The 22,163-nt window shown below is 35.5% G+C and overlaps 1 protein-coding gene across 3 annotated transcripts in view; it reads right to left on the bottom strand.

Moving 5' to 3' along the window:
- Positions 1 to 6: 6 nt before the first annotated feature.
- Positions 7 to 22,163, bottom strand: part of LOC118743178 (ras-specific guanine nucleotide-releasing factor RalGPS1) — a 42,910-nt gene continuing 20,753 nt past the window's right edge. Inside the window, exons 2-8 of one of the 3 annotated variants that reach the window (XM_036475717.1) lie at positions 5,309 to 5,588; positions 4,723 to 5,222; positions 4,302 to 4,626; positions 3,126 to 3,577; positions 2,840 to 3,049; positions 2,257 to 2,367; positions 7 to 836 (exon numbers count right to left, since the gene is read on the bottom strand). In XM_036475717.1, the coding sequence (XP_036331610.1) occupies positions 176 to 836; positions 2,257 to 2,367; positions 2,840 to 3,049; positions 3,126 to 3,577; positions 4,302 to 4,626; positions 4,723 to 5,222; positions 5,309 to 5,395 (2,346 nt within the window). In that variant the 5' untranslated portion in view covers positions 5,396 to 5,588 and the 3' untranslated portion in view covers positions 7 to 175. Of the gene's footprint in view, positions 837 to 2,256; positions 2,368 to 2,839; positions 3,050 to 3,125; positions 3,578 to 4,301; positions 4,627 to 4,722; positions 5,223 to 5,308; positions 5,589 to 5,687; positions 5,967 to 22,163 lie in introns of those variants that run through there. The other 2 variants (XM_036475716.1, XM_036475715.1) reach the window with 2 other exon arrangements.

The following is a 22,163-nucleotide window of genomic DNA, read 5'->3' as shown; positions in this document are numbered from 1 at the left end:
GAAAGCAGCAAACAATAATCGAAGCAAAGAGTATATAGTCAAAGCCACAACAAGTACAAATGAATATAATTTTGCACACAGCTGTTTACAAATCTGTTTGTGTATGTACTTCTTGCATATTTTTACCCCATTTGAGTTTGACACATTTAACACTATCTAATCTTCCTTTAACAAATCACTCGAACGACATCAAATTGATGGGCAGCGGCTTGGGTACACTACGCTGCATTGCCACCTTACAAATGGAATTGGTCCATAGCTGTGTCGCTTGAGCGCTATCCGTGCGAAATTTATAGATCGTGCCGATTGTGCGATGATACAATTCAAATGAGTTTTTATGTTTCGTATTGTCGACCACCTGCGCAAACCAACCTTCGAGTGGACACACTTTACATGGCTCGCGCTTGAAATCGCTACGCTCACTGCCTTTAAACGATTTGGGCGGAAAGTAGACAAGTGAATTGGCCCATATTTGCAGCCAGTAACGTTGCCATGAGGCGACTGCCGGCTTGCGTCCCTCCTTCTGCACAGTTTTACGTCGCACGCAACCCTGCACACAGCGGTCGAGATCGAGCGAGGGCGCATAGATCAGCTCTAAGTCGCTGTTATGGCAGAGTACGCCTTCGACACTATCATTCGAGGTGGCATCACCGCTACTAAGCATGTTACTGCTGTGCTCCAACACCGAATCGTCTAGCGGATGGCGTGCTTGTTGCTGCTGACTCAGTATGCTGTAGTCATGTAAGTGATGTTCGTCGCCGTAGCCCAGCATCATGGTGGAGGGATTGCCATAGTTGTTGCTGTCATTGTGAGAGTGTGTTATTTTGCCGAAAATGCTGAAAAGGAGGGGAGAGGGAAAAATATGATTAGCTGGAAGTGTAAAAATTTTAGTTATACAATATAGTGGTCTGAGAAAATATAAAAGTAAGTAAGTAACGCAGGGGAAAATAATATTTGCAATATTTTTAGAGAAGAATGTACAGCTTTGTTTGCATCACACGAGTATACAAAGATTCATGCAATGAGATATTCATATGTAATAACTACGTATACATATTTCTGTATAAAATACGGTTTGTAACATTTTAGCACAGAATGGAGGACAAATAGGTGAATACAAAAGGATATGGCAGATCTAAATTTTAGTATGATGCTTGTGCAACAAATTTTCAAAGAAAATCTAATGAAGGGCTTGCCATGAAAGAAATATCTGTACGATTTTTTGAAAAAATTTAAGTTTTCTGCACAGCGCAGCATTATTACACCGTTCTACATTGCACTGAATTTTTAAAATAATTTTTTGATTAAATCATATATTCGAAATTTCAAAGTCCTTTTTAAATAAATCCTGACGTCAAAGAGAAAAACTAAAAACGCAATTATACTATATTTGGCCTATAGTTTCGTTAGCATATTGATTGTTTAAATTATCGTTTTTAATCGCTTGCCCTGTTTGGGTAAAATCTTTTAATTACAAAAAAGGAATTACTAGAATTTGAGTCGGGTTTCGGTCGCATTGCATGATTTTTTCTTGACGTGGTCTACTGTACACCGATATTTTAAGGGTGGTTGCCAAGCTGACGAATTGACAAGCAAAGGTGCATTCACCCACACTTTTCCAGGAAAGGAAGGTATACCAACGGCCAGTTGGTTAGTGATCGCACCACTCAAGCAGCCAATGAACACTGGAAAGTCCTTTCGTTCTGTGAAACGAGATTTTTTTTGTCACACGATTGGTACAGTACAGCGAGCTTCTATTGAAAAATTTCAACAAACTGTTTTTCGTTTTAAAAGAATTCGTGTTATTTTGACCTTATCGAATTTGTGGTGCTTCTTTTGGACTTCCTGTGTTTTCATAAAAATTGGACTTACGAGGAAGTCTATTCTCCAACCAATCCAACCTGTCATTAGCAAATAAGGGGTAATTAAATATGATGAATACTACTTTCAACTTTGTCGTTTCAAAGCCAAGTGGAAATACGGCATTATATGTTTCAAGACGTAGGGCAACATTTATAGACACAAAATTTAAAAACAAATATAGAATATTTTTATGTTATAAATTTTCTAACAGGGGTGAAATATGTAAATAAGAATAGAGGGATACTAAAATTTGAAAAATTAAAAATATTTACATGAAAAGCAGGATAGCAACAAACGGCAGGCATTGGTTATGCAAAAAAAAACTTGGCAAATAAGAAAAAATGGTATTGAATTTGGAACACGTACAACGGTATGTATAAATTTTCCACTCACCGACTGCATCTACAACGCTTATTGGAAATCGTGCCAATGCCAGGTGCGATCATCAAAATGGAACATTGACATTTGTGATAGAAGTTTCGTGGCAAGCTGGTGCTACGAAATCTGCCAACACACATGACAATATTTAATAAGGAAAATTGGCAATTAACAAAACAAAAAATTTAAAAAAATATATATTAATTTTATTTTTGGCGGAGCGCACATTCGTTGTAGATTTTTTGCACATTTTATATCGCAGACGCACGCGACGGTATTCGTTCATATGTATTTATATACATCCAATTGCATGATATTGTGAGATAAATAGACGAATGCAGAGAGAGAAAGAAAGAAAGTAATAATAAGAATGTTGGGTGTCGTTTTGCGTAGCGGGTGATAGAGATGGTTAGTGAGAAGGCAAGTAAATAAATACGAAAACGAAAAACACAAATTGTTAAATTACAAGTGTTGGAAAGACAAATTACATTACATTTTTTGCTTCTTAAATTAATACAGCAATTTGGAATAGCCAATTAATGTCAAAGTGAAACGCTTATGGGTCAGGTTCGTAGAATGCGATATCGATACAACTTACTTTGTGCCCAGACTGCGACATTTACGATGGCCGGGTATGAATTTACTACCACTGCTATTGGCTATACGCATTGAGCCGATCGTTTTGGCAGGTGACAGGTTCAAGCAAGCAAGCGCTGGTGTAACTGCATCCACATTGAAGGACTCTTTCGAACTGCAAGAGGAGGAACTCGGACCGGACGGTGAGGCAGGCTCCAACTTTAAGGATTTTCTGCAATCATAGAGTAAATAAAGCACTTTAATAAGTAAAAATAAAAATGAAAATTGTGTACTATTTTTCTACTCACTTGTATTGATCCTCTTCGAAAATATTCTGCAATTCCTCAATGTAGCGTATCGAAGTCAAGTACTTTTGTGTGGCCTCAATTGGCAGTATATGCGTATAGTTCGATTGTTGATAGTTGGCAATGACACGCAATATATTATTCATTTTATTACGTCGCTGTTCGGGCTCCAGACCACCCTTATGCGGATGCGCCAAATCAATATAAATTAGATCAGTTAGAAAAAGACCCAAATAGGGTATGCATGGTAGGCGTAAACTTTCCAAGTAGGCACGTAAATTCTCCCAATTATTTTGATCACTAAAAATATCGCTTAATCGTTCAAATGCTTGTCTATCTTTTTTGGAGAGGCAAGCCCAAGTCTTTTTCAAACGGAAAATGCTGGCACTTTGCATGGCAGAAATGATGGCGAACAGCGAATGCAGATTGTTGAGTTCGTGCAGCTTCTTGGACACCTGCGAGGGAGATGAATAAGTATTTTTAAATATTTATTGTCAAAAAAAAAACTAAAATAAAAAAGAAGAAAAGGCAGTGCTGTCCTTGACTATGCCGCAGGCTTCATACCTTGCTTGAATTTTTGTTATTTAATTTTGGATATTTTTAATAAAACTTTAGTTGATTCTTTAACAAAACGACTGTAAATCCAAGTTTAAAAAACAATATTAAAAAAAAATCAACAAATTTCCGTAAAAATTTCGAGCTTATCTAAATAGACTTCCTAGAAAAATTCTGACTATGCAGTTTTCTAGCCCATTGAATTCTAGTAAAACAAGGTACAAGTTTCAAATGGTTAAAATTACCGTTGATTTTTTAGAATTTTTTTTGTCGAAGAAGTTACGTTTTTCTTCCATATAAAACCAAATTATGTTTATTCGTTATATGGAAGCAAAATGTGACAAGAAAAATCTTAAAAAAATCAACGGTAGTTTTTAACCTTTTGAAACTTGTTCTTTATTCTACTAGAATTCAATGGGCTGCAAAACTGGTTACTCTTGTGTCTAAGCCCAAGATTCATTTTCAGCTATCTGCTTGTGCGATCTATTATTTTAAAGTTGCATGTGGCCAGGGCAAAACTAAATTCACTGGGGTAATGAAAAAGTGAATCTTAGTTATTGGACCCGTCTTGGCTTTCATGTGGCATCAAAATTTAAATTCGCTTTATGAGCTCCAGCCCCTCACCTTAATGAAATGTGTCAGTATTTCCGCACGCTGCTTTGGCTGCTCGCCACTCAAAATCTCCTGCACAGTCCAAAAGCTGGTATGATTGAAACGTTTCGTAAATGCAACTATATTCGGTGTAACAACATGTTTGTCCTTCTTCGTCCAAGCGCAACTAGTCAACTCGTCCGGTTGTATGGCGGCGAAGATGGGAAAATCTAAAAGTGTAATCTGATTGGCCAATTCATCAGCGGGCACACGTAAAGCATTCAAAATGACCGCATCTAAATTATTCATAGACGAACGTGCTGGCAAACTCTGACTCTTGCCGGGCGGTGGAGCGGAGCTAGAATGAGGGAAGAATAATATTGAAATAAATATCCAAGTAAAATTGTACGATGCTTCATTGAACAATCACAGCCCAAATATTTATTGCACTTACCCAACACAATAATAGCAACCGGGTGAGCCCGGCGATGAGGATAACGAATTCAAACAGCCAATGGAATTTTTGCGACGACTACTCTTCACATGCATTGTCTTGCTAGCAATTGCCTGCGTCAACTGTTCCGCATCGAATTGACAACTTTGTGTCGAACGTGTGCTATCCTTGCGTGGACGCATATAGGAAATGGTGGAAGCGCCATCATGACTGCGGTCACGCCCACACGAATACCGTTTCGAATTGCGTATATTGTTGGCGGAGTGTTGTTGGCCGCAATTGCTCATCGAATTAGTGTAGTTATTACGTGAATGCTCTTGTTGTTGTTGTTGTTGTTGTTGAAACTGTGGAGTATGAGATTGCTGCTGTTGTGCAAGGTGTTGGTGATGATTGTTGGAAATGAGTGTTGGTGGCGCCATATATCCGTTGCTACCATTGGATTGAGTATCGCTGCGTGGTGAATCCTCACGCAAATTCTTATAGATGTACTCGTCACCCAGCTGGCAGGCGAAAATAAATAAATAAATTTAAATTACAATTGTATGAACATCATATATGTATATGAATCTCAACAATTGCTACTTACTTCAACGTAACGCAAGCTATCCGATGATAATTCTCTGGAGATTTCCGAGTAACGCATCATGGCATGTGGGGGGCAACGGAAATGCATGCGGACCACAACGAGACGACGTCAGTCAGCCACAAAAGCACTGCAGCAATAATGTGCAGTTTATGTACGTAGGAATACACACACACACACACCTTCAGGGACGGCTTTGCACGTTGCACTTTAGGACAGGATAGTCTACTGCTGGCTGATGCAATACACAGGCGTGAAAAGTCACTGAGGCAAACGCGGGTCGCTGCAAGTAGAAAGAAAAAACAAAAATTAATAGTTGGCAGGGTGACACACAAAGGATTTTTTTTTTGCATAAAATATGCTGCTTAAAGTTATAATTTACTTTTTGGTGTCAATACCCAGTGGCTCAACGCCGTTTTCGACTAATTTGAATTATCAAATATTAATGAAATTCCGCTGTTTGCATTCATTTATGTATTTTAGTTTTTGCACTCTATTTAGTCCATTGTTGATATTTATGCGGCAAATTTGCATTTATCGCTTTGGGTATTTATTTTAATTTTTATGTTCGCGCTTTACTTAAAAGTTCATTACAGTTGCACGGGGCAAGTGCGAATATTTAACGAGCGACCAACCAAGCAAGCAACCAAGCAACTAACGTCACAACCAAATGCGATAATAAATTCTGAGTTGAAGAGCAGCGCAACAACGGAGCCTACATAACAACAAACGCACCGCTTTCAACGGAAGCAGAAATAAAGTTTATTTTACAATTTAACAAAATCGGAAAGAGTACAATGTTCATGATTTTATGTGCATAAATATGTGAATGTATGTACATGCATATATACTAAGTATGTATATAGCACAAAGCGCACATTTTCTTGCACATACATACAATATTCAAGTAAGCAAACAGTGGTTTTCGATGATAAGCTCAATTCATGCTTTTCCTCAAACTGATATTTATTATCATCGTATGGAGGCGTTTTTTGCATCGCACAAAGCTACATACAAAGTAAAGCTTTGTATTGATATTACAGTGGGTTTATCAGTAATACTATTAAGGAAATGAGGGTACTCAATGACTTAAAACTCGAAACAAATAATCAAACAAAAATATACGAGTACATAACTGAAGATGACCGGCCCCATATATATATTTTTTGATAAGAACTGCGATTTGGTGGTTAAGTACTAGAACAGGGAACTCGAGGTGAATGAACTATGAAACAAAAATATTGTCCAATAGCGCTTAAAAACCCAAACCGAACTGAGAACGAAACTTTTGGTTTTTACAAGAACGAAAAAGTGAGAACAAAGCTTTCGAGAAAGTTCTCAACGGGAATTATATAAGAACAAAACCCTGTGGAACGTTCACAAATAGAATAAAACGAAAACAATAGTTTCGGGAACTTTTATAAGAGATCAAGATATCGTTCTCTGTCAGAAAGTTCCTGAATTGTTCTTCGAGAGAAAGTTCCTTCGAATTTTGTTGTCTAGCAGAACGTTGCCCGACTTCAGCATAGTAAACAAGTGATTTTTAAGCAAAAAAACAAAACCGACTTCAATTCTCATATACGATCTTAAGATTATCGTTAATTTCTTCATGATCCCATGGGACCCCGTGTGAGGTAACACCTTTCCTTTAAAAAAAAAAAAGAATTATAGAATTATACATACAAAAAAATCCGACGAATTAATAACCTTCTCCTTTTTGTGAAGTAATGGTTAAAAATTAGAACAAATCTGATCAGCTGTTCTAGCAACACTGCTCGTTGTATGGTTAGGCACTTTTTCTGTTTCATTTCAGGGCCAGTTCGGGAGTAGTTCGAGATTTTTCGGAATCATTTCGGGACACAGATGTTTACTCACGACTTTTTTGTGTCCAGAAACCGGGGACAACCGCAAACATTTTTTATTTTCAGAAGAAATGGAAATTACAAACAAAAAAATATTAAATTTAACATTTTTAATATTTTTGCAAAAATTCCAAATTGTGCTACTTCTTTGTCTTTGCGGATTTTCCAGAACTTATGAATTATTACGCCTAGTCTTTTTGGGCGTGCCTTTCTACAAGTCGGTGAAGTGCTCCTACTTGCAGAGCTTTTTAAGCTTTCTTAAGACTGGTTTTCACTATGTCATATTTTGACGCCAAAATTTGGCGACATATTTTGACACAACTTTATATCCTTTATCCATACCTTTACCGATGATATTATGGGCTAAATACTGACAGATAGCTAATTTCGCAACGCATGTACACGACTAAGACCTATTCTGATCCAAATCAACCGATAAACCGCTTTTTGATCCCATTTGACAATGTGTTTTCACTTATTTGACGACAAATGCCACTGAATTTGGCATAGTGAAAACCAGCCTGTATACATTTTGTATAGAGCAAAAGCTGCCTGTGGCGGTTACAGCCATAAGGTAACGCGCTATAATCACTCATCATTAGAGTGCCAATATTGTAAGTACCAGTGATAGGTATACTTACTTAAATACTTTTGTATTTAAAATCCTTGTTGGATACTAAGTACTTGTATTCATAGTATTTAGAAATGTCTTAATACTAAAGTTAAAGTAATTCAAATATTTAGCAGGTGCTAAATACTAGGCACCAAGTATTTAAGAAATACATATGTACTTAAGTACTAAGGTACTGTAGATTTCTAAATACTTAACAGTTACGAAAAAGAAACAATACATTAATAATTTTTGTTTTAAGACTTATGGACAAAATAAAAAAATGCTTTGTGCTTTTCGGAATTTTTATTTATTTAAAAAAATTTCCGGATATTTTTAACTTTTTCGTAGTCCTTCGTGTTTTATCTTTCGGGATTATTTTAGAAACTTTGGGATTTTTTCGGCGCCTTTCTTCTTTTTCAGGATTTTCGGCACTCTTTGTGTTATATTTTTCGGAATGCTTCAGAACTTTTCGAAACTTTTCAAAACTTTTTTGCGATATTTTTTTTTAAGATTTTTCGTGTTTTACTCCTCGGGGTTATTTTAGGAGGTTTGGGGAATTTTTCGAGACTTTTCTTTATTTTTCAGGATTTTTCGTGGTATAATTTTCGGGATTTCCCCAGAATTTGCCGAACTTTTCGGGACTATTTCAGGATAAATGGAGCTATTCCGGGGCCTTCAGGACTTTTCGGGACTTCTTTTATATACAGTATATATTAAAGCCATAAATATTAAGTACTTTTGTCCGCTGTATATCGTTAGGTAATATGTAGTAGCTAAACACTATTATCCATATTCAGTACATAGTCCTGGGAAAATAATTTCATAAGTGTACTTAAATGTTTAGCATAGCTGAGAATGGAAAATGGCACTGAAAATGGCACAACCAATTTTGACAAGGGATGACGGAAATTCGTTGCAAATACATCAAATACCTACCCTATTGGAAAAATCAACTACTATATTTCTGTAGCAAACATGCGTTGCCTTGTGCTCTTTTTTTCACAAAAAAAACTTTAGAAACCCGTAGTAGAAAGCGTAGCAAATTTCTTAAGAACTGCGTACGGCCTTAAGGAAATTTGACTTAAGAAAATTTCTTAGCCATTTCTTGTACGTCATTTTATATGGAGTTTTTGCTTTTCTTTTCTTTGGCCATTATAATGACATACACGCATACATACATAGATATAGCGAAATGAAGAAAAATGCAGAGATAGCGCTGGCTTGGACATGTCGTCGGTATGGATGATGATGCTCTGGTGAACAAAATCCTTTGAGTCGGCATCCATGGGTGGATAACAAGCACAAGGACATGTACTTGCATACAAAGTACAAATAATTAAACCGATAGTAAAATGTCAATATGTTATAGCCACTCCCGCGACACGTGCAACATAAAAAACACGCCTTTTTTTTAATAATAGTCAATTGTTGTGTCCATTATATCGTATATTTACATCGGAATAAACATTCAAGTAAACATACATATACTTACACACGCGCCTTAATACCTGCTGAGCCTAGGGGTCTGAGTATGGTGCGCTGGACTTTACAGACCTACTAAATTTGAACACAATTTCCGGCACGCGAACGGCCAAAAGTACTAATATGGCAAAAACAAATTTGCGCGAGAAATATATACATACATACATATAAAAAAGTATACTGCCAGTGAATAACGTAATATCAGCAAAGCCATTAAAAGTGGCCAAATGGACGCGCAACAGCGGCAAATGTAAACTTACGCCACAGCGATTATTACACAAAATGAGAAAAGCAAAAAAAAAATAAAAATAAAATTGTTTACCATTTTGATATGAAGGTTCCTTTTGTTAAAAGGAAGCAATGGAAATAAATTATTTATTTTATTTTGTTTTATGTATGTAGCTACAGAACCGCGCAACAAATTTTCTAAAGCAGACTAGTTGACTACAAGCATTTGATATTTATTTGCCAAGCAGTTGGTTGTATGTAGAGCCTGGATGACTGACTGGTAGGCTAACTGACTGGCTAAGTGGCAAGTTGGCAAGTTGGTAAATTGACTGAAGCGCAAAAAGCGCGCACAAAACCAGCCAAGCGAAGCGCGACAATAACTACAAACAAAATGAACTTCAGAAGCACACAGAAATTCGTGGAAAAAAGTGGTGGCAATCAAAAAATGAGGAAATGCAACCTGACCAAAATGTTGTACCTGAGAATGATAGACTTGCTGCAGTGTGCAGAGTGAATGACGTGCACAGCAAGCAAGCGAATGCAATAAGAAATTTGAAACTACTCGTAACTAAATAGAAACAAAAGTGAATAGAATTGGACAAGAAACAATTACAGCGTCACGACAATGGTGGCACGAGCGTCTCACTCTAGTGGAGGTGGCTGTGACGGTGACGGTGGTGTTGGTATTGGTTTATAATGACGGCGTCATCTGCAATATGTACATACATTAACGTCATGGTCTGCTAAATAAAGTGGTTGCACGTTATGCCACAGCCGTCGCACAGTGGCGTAAGAGAGGAAATAAGTATTTTTTTTTATATATAGTAGGTCTTTGGATCTTCTAGATTATTACATGTACCTAATATATCCATTGGAATAGGCAACTCTGTTTTAAGAAGAGCATCAAGCATAAGACTTAAAATGGAGATAATGCCAACAAGAGCGGTTTCTAACCAAAAATGTAGAAATTTTGTAATGTTACCTGGAACATTGACCTATTTCGCCAGCGAATTCGAAAATGCAATATCACAGAAAATTTTTCAAGAACGCCCTAATTCAGAATTTGATTGAAGAACGCCCTAGTTCAGAATTTGTTCGAAAAACGCCCTATGTCAGCTGACAATTCAAAAACGTTCTATCTCAGCACATTTTCAATGTATTTTCAGCTGAGATAGGGCGTTTTTGCACTGATTTTTACAATCTTATTTTATTTTGTTCTTTCTTGTTTTTCTTTTTAATTTTTACTTTCATTTTCTTTTAAATTTTATTTTATTATTAAAAAAAAAAATATTTCCTTTAATTTTTAAGAACATATTTTATTACTATTTTAGATTTTATTTTTTTTTTATTAAAATTATTTTTCTAATGTCATTCAATTTTTAGAAGCTTAAATTATTTGTTTCTTTTTTAATTTAAGATTTTCCTTTTTTATATTAATTTTTTTTTAATTTCTAGTTAGTTTTTATTATTTTAAAAAGAAAAATAAATATATTTAAATTTTTTTACCTTTTGGTAAACCTCATTAGCAGATCTTTCAGACAAAAAAATGTCAAGATAGTTACTAGAATTGACGAAAGACTTTTGCCTTTCAAAAGACTGTGGTGAGTTGAAAGACATGTGCCAGAATTACCCTGTAAAACCTTTTTTCGGACCGGTTAATTTACAACTTGTTGTCTTAGCATTTTTATTTTATTACGTCCAGCTGCGGTATATTGCGGTTTTTATCGTAGTCATACAGTATATTTTGCTTTGCTGCCTTTATGCTTAAGTGCACATTTAAGATACCTACCCTAAAATGCGCATTAGCGGCATTATTTTGAACATTTATAAGGAAACTCCTCCGATAGGTGCATTCAACATACCTGCACATTGGCGATACCTGCCTTAAAAATTGTGCAACTATTATTAACTATCAAAGAAAGTATTAGGTTTACCTGCACTGGCCCTACAATTACCTAATTTTACAAGCTTATTTTTCTCATCTCGCAGAACAACGAAAATGGCTATCAATTATGTAGTTATATAGATAATTAGATACCATTCGGTAAACATTTCGCTTGCAGTAATTTCTACGAGGTAAGTGCTTCTCCATTATTTGGTTTCATAGGGATTCGAATACCTTCCTCATTGAACTAGTAAAGAAAATTCGCTTAAGTGCTTTTTTCGGTTAAAAGCACAAGTTTTTCGTGCAAAGAAGGATGGGCAGCTAAGCAAAATATACTGTACAGCGTGGCGACGAATAACTGTTACCCAGGTTTTTTTGAGAAATAGAAGAGTCCTTTATAGATTTTGCGAAAAAAGTATGTTATTGATAATTTTCCACAGATTTTACTTTAGTTGTATTAATTAGTTTTTAAATTTTAATCCTTATTTACATTTGCCAGCAGTGTAAACTTTGAGAGAAAAGTTCATTTGGCACGCAGGTCCTCGTCAGTTAATTTGTTCCATATCTGTAACCATAGGCTAATTTTCTCCATTTTGAGTCCCTTATACTCCCCCTTCTGTCCAAAATAAGGCCTCATACTCAAAAATCTAATAGACTCGGGACTGGTGACTAGGACGGCCATTCATTCGACCAACCTTATACAGTTTTTTTCTTTTTTGTACTTTTTTTGTACAAAGCCTAAGAAAAAATACACCTGAAAAAGACTTGCGTGCCAAATGAACTTTTCTCTCAAAGTTTACACTGCTGGCAAATGTAGATAAGGATTAAAATTTAAAAACTAACTAATACAACTAAAGTAAAATCTGTGGAAAATTAACAATAAAATACTTTTTTCGCAAAATTTATAAAGGACCCTTTTATTTCTCAAAAAAAACTGGGTAACAGTTATTCGTCGCCACGCTGTATATTCAACGGTGCAGTTTTGACATTCAATGTTGAGGTTAGATTTGTATGGGGGTATGCGTTAAGATAAACCGATTACAATCATTTGATATGTATTTACATATAATATTATTACAAACAAATGCACAAAATTTCGGCGTCTAATATTCATCAGTGAATTTTTATTGCATTTTTAAAGCGTTTTTGAGGTTAGGTTTGTATGGGAGGTATTCTTTCAAATAAATCAATTACGTCCATTTTTCGTCGTTTTTTTGATTTATGTCCATAAATAGAATATAAGGAAAATTGAAGCCCGCCGCTAACTCAGTTTTTTTTTCAAAAAATGTATGGGGCTGTACCACTGTACGTCAACGCCACCGCCACCAACGCGCAGCGGAAAATGAGCCAACTAAAACAACGCTCGATATTGGTAGCACCACTAAGGAAATTGAGGTAGTTAATGTATGTAAGTGCAAACTTGAAACAATTTCACAGTGGAAAATGATGAATCATACACGTACAAGCACAGCTAAGTAGTTAGAGTCGTAGTTGGTAGCAGCTCCATTAAGCTGCTAAGTGGCTTATTGAACATTTCGTTGGGCAGCGTGCTGCGTCGGTCAGTTGTTGTATGTATGTACTTGTGTTGTAGGTTATTATTAGCAAGCTGTCGATAGGAAAAACGTAGATAAAACGCCACAAGTTATGCTTCATTAGATTAGGAAGCTAGATATGTACATACATACTTATAAAGCAGCTACGAAATATATTTAGAAACTGAATAAAGACGAACAATATAGTTTTATAGTAGATAAAGTGTACAAATATATCGCCATGAGTAATCACAGTGAGTACTACAAATTAGAACGCCTAAAAGTATGCAATGAAAGCTGAAGTTATTTACTTTGGGCTATTTTATCAATGGAAGGCCACAATCAATTCTTTAGCAAATTAATTGTGAAGAGCGTTTGATAAATCGTCACCTATCTCAAATACGCAGGGTACTGAAGGCGTTAGCCGAGATCATTTGGGGTGCAAACAAGATTTTCCCACCTCGCAACATCGACGAGAAGGAGCTTCCATGCGAGACGTGGTGCAATCTGGCTCGACTAAATTCGGATTGTTGTAATCTGTGTCATCGCGAAGCTCTCTTGATTTTATTCAGAAGAAGACAAAAACCTGCTCAGCATGCGGGTGAGACCCCCCACAACGCCAATTAACTCTTCACATGCTTCTTCAACTCGACCCCCCTCAGGAAAAATACAATTCTAGTGCAGCTGTTGTCCAAGGAGCTGAGGTTACAAGCTCGCTTGACCTCAGTTAAGTAGACTTCGCTCGACAATTTTCAGCTTCTTCCATAGGTTCGTATTACTGTAATCGTCCTAGTGCAGTGTGATGCTAGCCTGTCGAAGAAGTTGAAAGTTATCGAGCGAAGTCTGCTTAACTTTATAACTAACCTAAAACAGCCTGCAGTCGAGAAATGTAAGGTATTGCAGTCAGTAAGGTGGGTGTCCGATCAATTTGCTTCTCAGCTACTTAAGATTCTGATAAAATCCGCACTGAATAAAATGTATATTTTTTCTTTTAACAGCAATCAGTCGACATCAAAAAAACTTGTCGATCTCGCCTCAAATTATACACCGCAGAGCTTAAATAAATACCATGGCATAACTGAAACAGCCAATAAATTTAATGCTTTCACATCAAAACATTAACCACCCACGTATGAAATATGTATGTTCGCTATAAAATCTCATAAAGCATCCATTGCTGTCACGGTGATTGAAGAGACACTGTCTCTGCGTCGTAAGTGTGTATGACCAGCTAAATTTGAATTATTGCCACTGCAAAGGCCATTACAAAAACAAACAATTGCCATATTAAAAACAAACATTATAGCCAAGAAAAACAAGAAAGGCAATAAGCAGCTGTGCAAGCAACAAAGAAAGCACAGCGGGAGGGGAAAAGTGGGGCGTAAGTGTGGAGAAAAACGCATTTCCAAGGCGATCGAAAAAAAAAACAAAACAGAACGGCGTAAAAGAATCTACATATGCCCTCGGAAATTCCAAATGCATATTTTGCTAGCGTAAAATTTTGTGCTTGATATATTTGTTTTATTTATTATTTTAATACTGAAAAATTTGCGAGAAAACTTATGCCAGCAGTGAACTTGTCACTTGTGCAAAGTTTTTCGTTTTTGTTAGTTTTTTTTTCTGTAGAGTATCCCACTTTTCAAGACTCTTCACAGACGCCCGCTGACAGTTGTTGGATAAGAGGCACTGAGCCGTGAACTCAACGGTGGCCAATTATCTGAAACACTCCCGATTTATTTGGATTTTTTTTTTTGCTTTCTTTACAAGTGACACTGGGGACAAGCATTGCTAAGAAAATCGGCCGCCCATACGAACTTGCATACACACTAGGGTGGTACAAAAATGCATGTGAAAAAGTAAAGTCAGAATTTTTATGCTCTCACTCCCTAGAGGTGTTCTATACCGAAAAAATATACACCTATTTTTTTTTATTTCGAAATAAAAAAATATTTACACGTCGCTCAAAGCGCTCAAAGTTTTCCATGTAATTTATATGGGGGGAAAAAAAACTTTTCGTAGAAATGCTATAGAGTTCTTGAATATCAAAATTTTTCGACCAAAAAATTTTATTTCTCTTCAGGAGATTTCCCAATAATTGCACCCAATTATTTATTTAACCATTTTTTCATGGTAACTGTATTTTATAGATTCGCCAAACCCCCCCGAAAATGCAATGGGGAGATAAGTAAAAAAAATTTTAGTATTAAAAAATAAAAATAAAAAACAATTGGGTATTGTTCTTGGAAGTCTTCTGAAGAGAACCAGAGTTTTCCGATCGAAAAATATTGATTTTCAAGAATTCCATACCATTTCCATGGAAAACTTCGAGCGCTTTGAGGGCCCTTTAAATATTTTTTGATTTCAAAATAAGAAAATGTGGACATATTTTTTTCGATATAAAACAATCCTACGGGGTGTGAGAGTTAAGATTCCGACTTTACTTATTTTGGACCACCCTAATACACACACACATGTACCTCAGGCAACCAAAATTAGTAAAACAAAAAAACGCAACGAGAAAAACACGTTGAGCAAGAGGCGGGCGCATTGACAGCCAGCCACCAACCAGTCAAACGGCTGTTGAACGGTGAAGAAAAGCGCGCACGAGCGTAGAAAAGCGCATGCCGCCAGCAGGTCGCCAACAGCGCCCACCTAGTCAAGCAGGAGTAGCAACTTGAAACAAAGAATCGAGCGATACAAGGTGAAGATTACTATAAAAAAAACGGGGAAAAAGACAAAAGTAAGAAGACACTCCGTAATAGACAAAATGCAGTGAGAAAAGCAAAAGGGGGCAGCCAGAAATACAGCTGACAGTCGTCCGGATCTAAGTAATCAACTCTGGGCTAGGTGGCTGGCTGGCAAGTTTGAACGTCACATATCCAACCCAGCGTGGCGCAGCGCCAGGATGCCAACCGACCGCACATCGAAGCTGGCATACACACGCCCAGTGGTGGCACGTTCAACCGGGTCAGTGTTTTCATTGCAGTGCAAATCACAGCAGAGTACTTTCAGAAAGCACATTAATTTTGCTTTTGTGGCAGCAAGCATTTAATTGCGTAGATACGAGTGCCTAAAGACATAGAATTGAAAACATCAGCAATTGGAAAACAAAAGCAATCAGCAAGTACAACAGGAAATACATACATACATACATATGTATCGACTATATACAAAGCAAGTGTGCAAAATCGATGCGTAAATAAAGAAATCTTGAATTTTATTTTCATGGCGAAAAGTGAGTTTGCAGCTTGTAGATAGATAGTCGTGCGAAAATTGGGCGTAGGTCGTCGCACAGATGTTGAAATTTTCAAACTTCAAATGAATTATTTAGGGTAATTTCAGCGCCCACAGGAAGGAGGCCTTGAAGTAGCGCAAACGGCGTGAATACTCGAACGAAAATGAAAAGTGTTGAATGAAAAAATCAGATTGCTCAGTTAAGAGGTCTACAAACTCGAAATTTGTGGAAAATTTAGATAAATTACTGGTAAATACGTATGGAAGTAAATATTTATGGTATATGTATGTACATGTAATACGTAGATTTAAATATACAGCTATGTAAGTAAATTATATGTAGATATCTAAAAAAAAAACTGTAATTAAGGTTTTGGTACTGGGCGTATTAGGACTTAAGATGCGCAAACTTTAAGGCCAGACAATTTTTTTTTGGTAATTTTAAAACTGTAATGTCAATTTGAGACAATCTTTTTCTCTTGAAAGGCGGTTAAAAATATTAGCTCTAAAATGTAGGTATAAAAGAGCTGTTCAATGGTGGACAGAAAAAAAGTGAACATATGGGCATGCATGCAAATAAATCTTGTTTTGCCTGTTTTTTTACTATTCAGTTTTTTATGTCCATTTTTCACAATTCAACTTTTTACCAGAAATATTTCACATCCACTTTTTCAAGACGTAAGATATTGATGAGCCAGTTTCAATGTAAATGTACACTTACAGTTTAAAAATTACCCAAAGTTTATGTCGTTTTTAAATGATGAACAATTTATGTCCAATTTTTAAATGACCAAAAATTTAATTACTAAACATTTATGTCCCAATTTTTATTTTTTTGTTGGTTTAAAGTTACTCCCGTTCCGTGTTATGGTAGAGGAGATTTATGTCCAAATTTTAAATTACCAAAAATTTATGTCCAACTTTTAAATGACTAAAACTCACATATGTCCAATATTTGAATCACCAAAAATTGCTGACCAGTTTTTCATATTTAAATTAATAAATTTATCATCCGTTTTTAAATGTCAAAAAATTTGTATCCACTTTCTAAATGGACATACATTTGTGCCCAGTTTTACAATGTACATATTTCCATTTTTATGGGCAACATTTTTTGTCCAGTATTTAAGTCTAGTTTTTAGTTGACCAAAAAGTTCTATTCAGTTCTGCCGCAACCTCAAATTTATTAATGTTACCAAAAACATGTCCAGTTTTGAAATTAAACGCAGAATAGGGTAAATTTTATACATAGAAAAACCATCTTTGCTGCAACCGAATGTTCTGAGCCTCCGCCTTGTACCTTATACTAATTGCTTCGATACAGAGGAATTTCTGAACCGGCAATGTATTAGAAATTTTAATTTCTTCCTTTTCATGATTTTCTCCGATTTTATTATCGAAGCAGTTAGTGATACTGTTAGCAATCTAATGTTTATCGCTGTTTTTCATGAACTTATCGATATCTTTATGATTATTGAAACCGGTTTTAATCGTTATCTTTATTTGTTTTTAATGGCAATTAGGTGTTATCGAAATATTTATCGAAGATTTTAATACATTTATCGATATTGCTTTCATTATGGTTGTTGAAACCGATTTTAATCGCATTCTTTGTTTGTTTTTAATAGTTGTTTCAAACGGAAATCAGTTGTATTCGATATACATATTGAATTATTGTCTTCAATATAATTCGATATCATATCGCTGCACGTTGATAAACCGCTTCATATTCCAACCCAAATTTGTATTTTTTGTATACTGCCGATACTGTTATCGGATCATGTCATCGATATATTTACTAATTAGTATTTTATCGATATCGTTGCTACTATGGTTATCGACAAGGACTTTAATCACACTTATTATCAGATCCGTCTCACTCTTTTTATTAGGGGCGATGATTTGTTATCGATATCGATTATTATTAGTAGGCATCACAGAGGCTAAATTTTAATCTCATTAAAAATAATGATTTTTTTTTTGAAATAAAGGCGAAAAGGAAGAAAAAATCTTAAATTGCAAAGTAAAATTGTAACTACTCTAGCGAAACTAAACATTTTGCATTTTGGAAAATATATAGGGGGATTATCAGCAGATGTTGGTTATTTGTATAAACGAATATTTTTAAACTTTCGTAGAAGTTTAATTCCTAGTAATGTCTTATAAGAAAAACGAAAGATTTGTTGCTCCAAATAATGTCCCACTAATCATTTCTCTTGGAAATGCACACCAATCTCTATCCGCGGTTTTGCTTAGTATTCAATTTCATTTCATTATTACATTAAATAACAAAATTAAAATTCTATGAATTGAAAAGAAACCCATAAATTTATAACCGATAAATTAAATAGGTATTGCTGAAAAAAAGAAGCATTATCATGGCATGTGACACACTCCTCAGACATATTTCTTCACGACGGCGGATGCACTCATCAGACAAAAACGGTCAACATTTCAAAAATTTCAATCAATTAAGCTGAAAGACAAAGAAAGCAAAAGAAAGAGACGAGGCGACCCAACTAATTAATTTCAATTAAGATTTCTCACGATATTAGCAATTGAGCTGCCAGCAAATGAATTTGTGCACAGCTGGCAGGCAAGGAAGATGATCTTACTTAGGTAGCCGAATCACGAGTTGAAGAGAACTGGGAAACAGCTACAGCCAAACGGACTACAAATTTATCAAACCATAACTAACACACAGACTATGTACATGTTCGATCTTAATTCAGAATTAAGCCAATAACAGCAGAAAACATTACGAAATTAGAGCGAGAAATTAATATTCCATGAAATCGTCGCAATCGCAATTTAAGCCGGAACGAAAGACAGTCTCCATATATTGGAGTGATGCGCGCAGATTCATGCATATGCATTAGGGTGGTAAAAAAAAAAGTAAAGTCGGAATTTTGATGCCCCTATTTTTTTATATTGAAATCAAAAAGTTTTTGGAAAGTGCTCAAAGTTTTCCATGTATTTTATATGGGAAAAAAAACATTTTTTCGAAGAAATAGTATAGAGTTCTTAAAAATCAATATTTTTCGATCGGTCTCTCTTTAGAAGACCTTTTATTACTAAAGATTTTTTATTGGTCTTCCATTGCATTTTCTGGAAGTTTTGACTGACCTATATAGTTACCATGAAAAAATGGTTAAAGAAACAAATGGGTATTATTATTTGATTTTATTTTTTTCGGTGTAGAACAATCCTAGGGCATGGCGGCATTAAAATTCCAAAAAAAATTGGACCACCCTAATATGCATGTGTGCGAGTATGTTTAAAAAAAATTATATTTTCATAGAGAAACCTGATGTATTTAGAAGACATAAATATACTCGTAAAATGATTAATAAACGCACTTGGAAGACAGCCGACCTGGCGCACTGGCCTGGCCTGCAGCGAATTAGAAGGAAAAATATAAATAAACACGCACGTAACATAGCGGTGAGCTGCAAATAAATAAAGTCCATTATGCAATAATAAATGGCAGATAAAATCTACATATGGCCAGTAATAAGCTTCAAATCTACAGGCAGATGCCGAACTAGGTAGTGGCCCCAACACCACACGTACGCCTGTACAGCTACTAGACCAGCTTTGAATATAAATTTAACAACGATATGGACTAATGCCAAATAGTGACGCCACAATCGTTAAGAAAATGAATGCGCAGATTATCTGACGGGGAACTGGAGCTACTGGAGGTACTGCTTATTCTGTTCGAATGGATAGGGAATGGGCAAAGTGCAGGCGATCGTAGATGCATATACATATTTGATTTATCGTCTAATAGGAAAGCCCAAAGAAAGATGATAGGAACGCTCCCAGAATTTTCAACAAAGATTGAGGATTATAGGATGTGGTTTATTTATGGAGACCTTTCTCGACGAAGGTTTTCGGGGGCTTTTGAGTGAATAATTCTATGCAAGATATTTGTTTATTCGGTCTTGGTCTCGGGGCCCAAACCGACAAGCGTACTGCCAAATTCGAAAAAAAAACCGATGAGCTCGATGCTTACTGCGAATATAGAGCATGAAGTAGCTAAGAATGCGATTCTGCTACGCAACAATTATTATTACGGCTGCGCGTATTACTCGAAGTCTTACATAACAAGGAAGCGGAATACCTCGGAAAAAGCGTGGCCTTACTTTTAAGAGTGCCAGTTTGACACTGCCAGCATTGCATATTAGACCAAATGTCATGAAAATATTATAATAACGGCTGTAATTGATTCTTCCTCAAAAGCGGCACGCAATATACGCTTGCACAAGACTTCAAAGATATACTTACAATATAAATCTTACATACAAACATTTTTGCATCATTTGTTTTTACATTAGGGTGGTTAAAAAAAAAATCTACTATTTCCTTTTTCAAAGCCTCTTTGTGAAAAATCTTCGGGACAGTGAAAAAAGACGCCTGTCAAAAGCGCAGACCTTCTATTTCGTATGTATGTATGTATTCTTGACGGTGCCAGTCAAAGCGATGTTAACTTGGTCATTTAAAAATTTAAGTTAAATGATCTTTTCTTAAAAAAAATTTATTACAAAATGTTCAAGATAAATTTTTATATTTACATCCATATTCTAACAAAGTCACATCATGTGCTGTGATTTCTACTGCGCCCCAAAGTTTTCCGCTGCAACAAATATGCCGCTACAATACAAATTTTTAAGTTTTTTGTGTATTTTTCTAGCACTTAAAATCGAATTTTTGTGCCACATTTTGCGGCGGAGTTAGTGATAAACAGGGAACGGATTTTTAGGACCTAAAACCCCATAAAAAAGGCAAAATAAAATAACGAAAAAGGCAGGAAAAGGCACTAGGTGTTGCAAAAAAGGCAAAAAAAGGCAAAACAAAATAGCAAAAAATGCAGGAAAAGGCAAAAAAAGCAAAATAAGGCACCTAAAAGACAGAAAATATGAAGAACAATTAAAAAATACATTTATATTACAAGTAAAAAGGGAAAAACTATGAACTAGTTTCATTATATGAAAAATTTGTACTTTGAAGCTTTGACTATTTTATCCTTTCGGGTTTCTAACTCATAAAACTTTAATCTGTATAGTTGTAGTAACATTGAACCACAAGATGCATTTTGAAGTTTTCTGGCAGCATTTTCATTCAATTTTCGCGAAGAAAAGCCTTGAATGTACTAAATGTGCGCTCGACGTAAGTTTATACAAGTGGAGCCCAATTTAAATATGGAACGTTTGAAACGTTCATATTATCAGAAATAAGGGCGTTTTCCTCGCCCTTTATAATTATATCAACACCCCTTATTGTCTCCAAGCCTTCGTTAGCTGAGAAAACGGCTTTGAATTTTTCCAACACCAATTTGGCAAGAGGTCTCTGCGCTTCTATAAGCCGCATGGGCAATGTGTATATTTTTTAATCTTAAAAAAAATGTAAATGCTATAATCACTTTTTTAAAGGTAGAAAAGACAAAAGAAGGCAAATATCTTAAAAAAGGCAAAAAAAGGCAAATATCTTAAAAAAGGCAAAAAAGGCAACATCAAATGTGTATATATGGAATCAGGGAAAGCTAAATCGTGGACATTCTTAATCGAATATACTCTATCTCTTTAGCAGAAAAAAAGGCAATTTCCATAAAATCCGTTCCCTGGTGATAAATTTTAACATTTTGCCGAAAATTAAAAAAAAGAAAATTTTTTATATGTTCGGCTTTAAGCTTGACTAATTTTTGGAGGGGAGTTTATTTATGAAAAACGAGTTATAAAATTTCAAAGCGGAAAATTTTTTCCTGTGCTATATACATATGTATGAATGTACATGTAAAATATAAATTTGCGATGGGCTACATCAAAATCTGCATATTAAGCGCTGCTCTTTTGACAGACGTCTTTTTTCCCTGTCCAAAAAATATTTCACAAGGGAATTAAAAAATAATAATTGTCGATTTCTTTCTACCAGTCTAATGTACATATTTTACATATGTAAATAAACTTACTGTCATAGTCGCTAAACTAATTCTAAAATTCATTCACTACCAGCAGCCGGA

This window comes from Rhagoletis pomonella, unplaced genomic scaffold, assembly GCF_013731165.1.
Source record: "Rhagoletis pomonella isolate Grant_MI unplaced genomic scaffold, Rhpom_1.0 Rhpom_scaffold_00007, whole genome shotgun sequence".
Classification (NCBI taxonomy): Eukaryota; Metazoa; Arthropoda; class Insecta; order Diptera; family Tephritidae; genus Rhagoletis; species Rhagoletis pomonella.
This window is presented reverse-complemented; position numbering and strand designations above follow the sequence as displayed.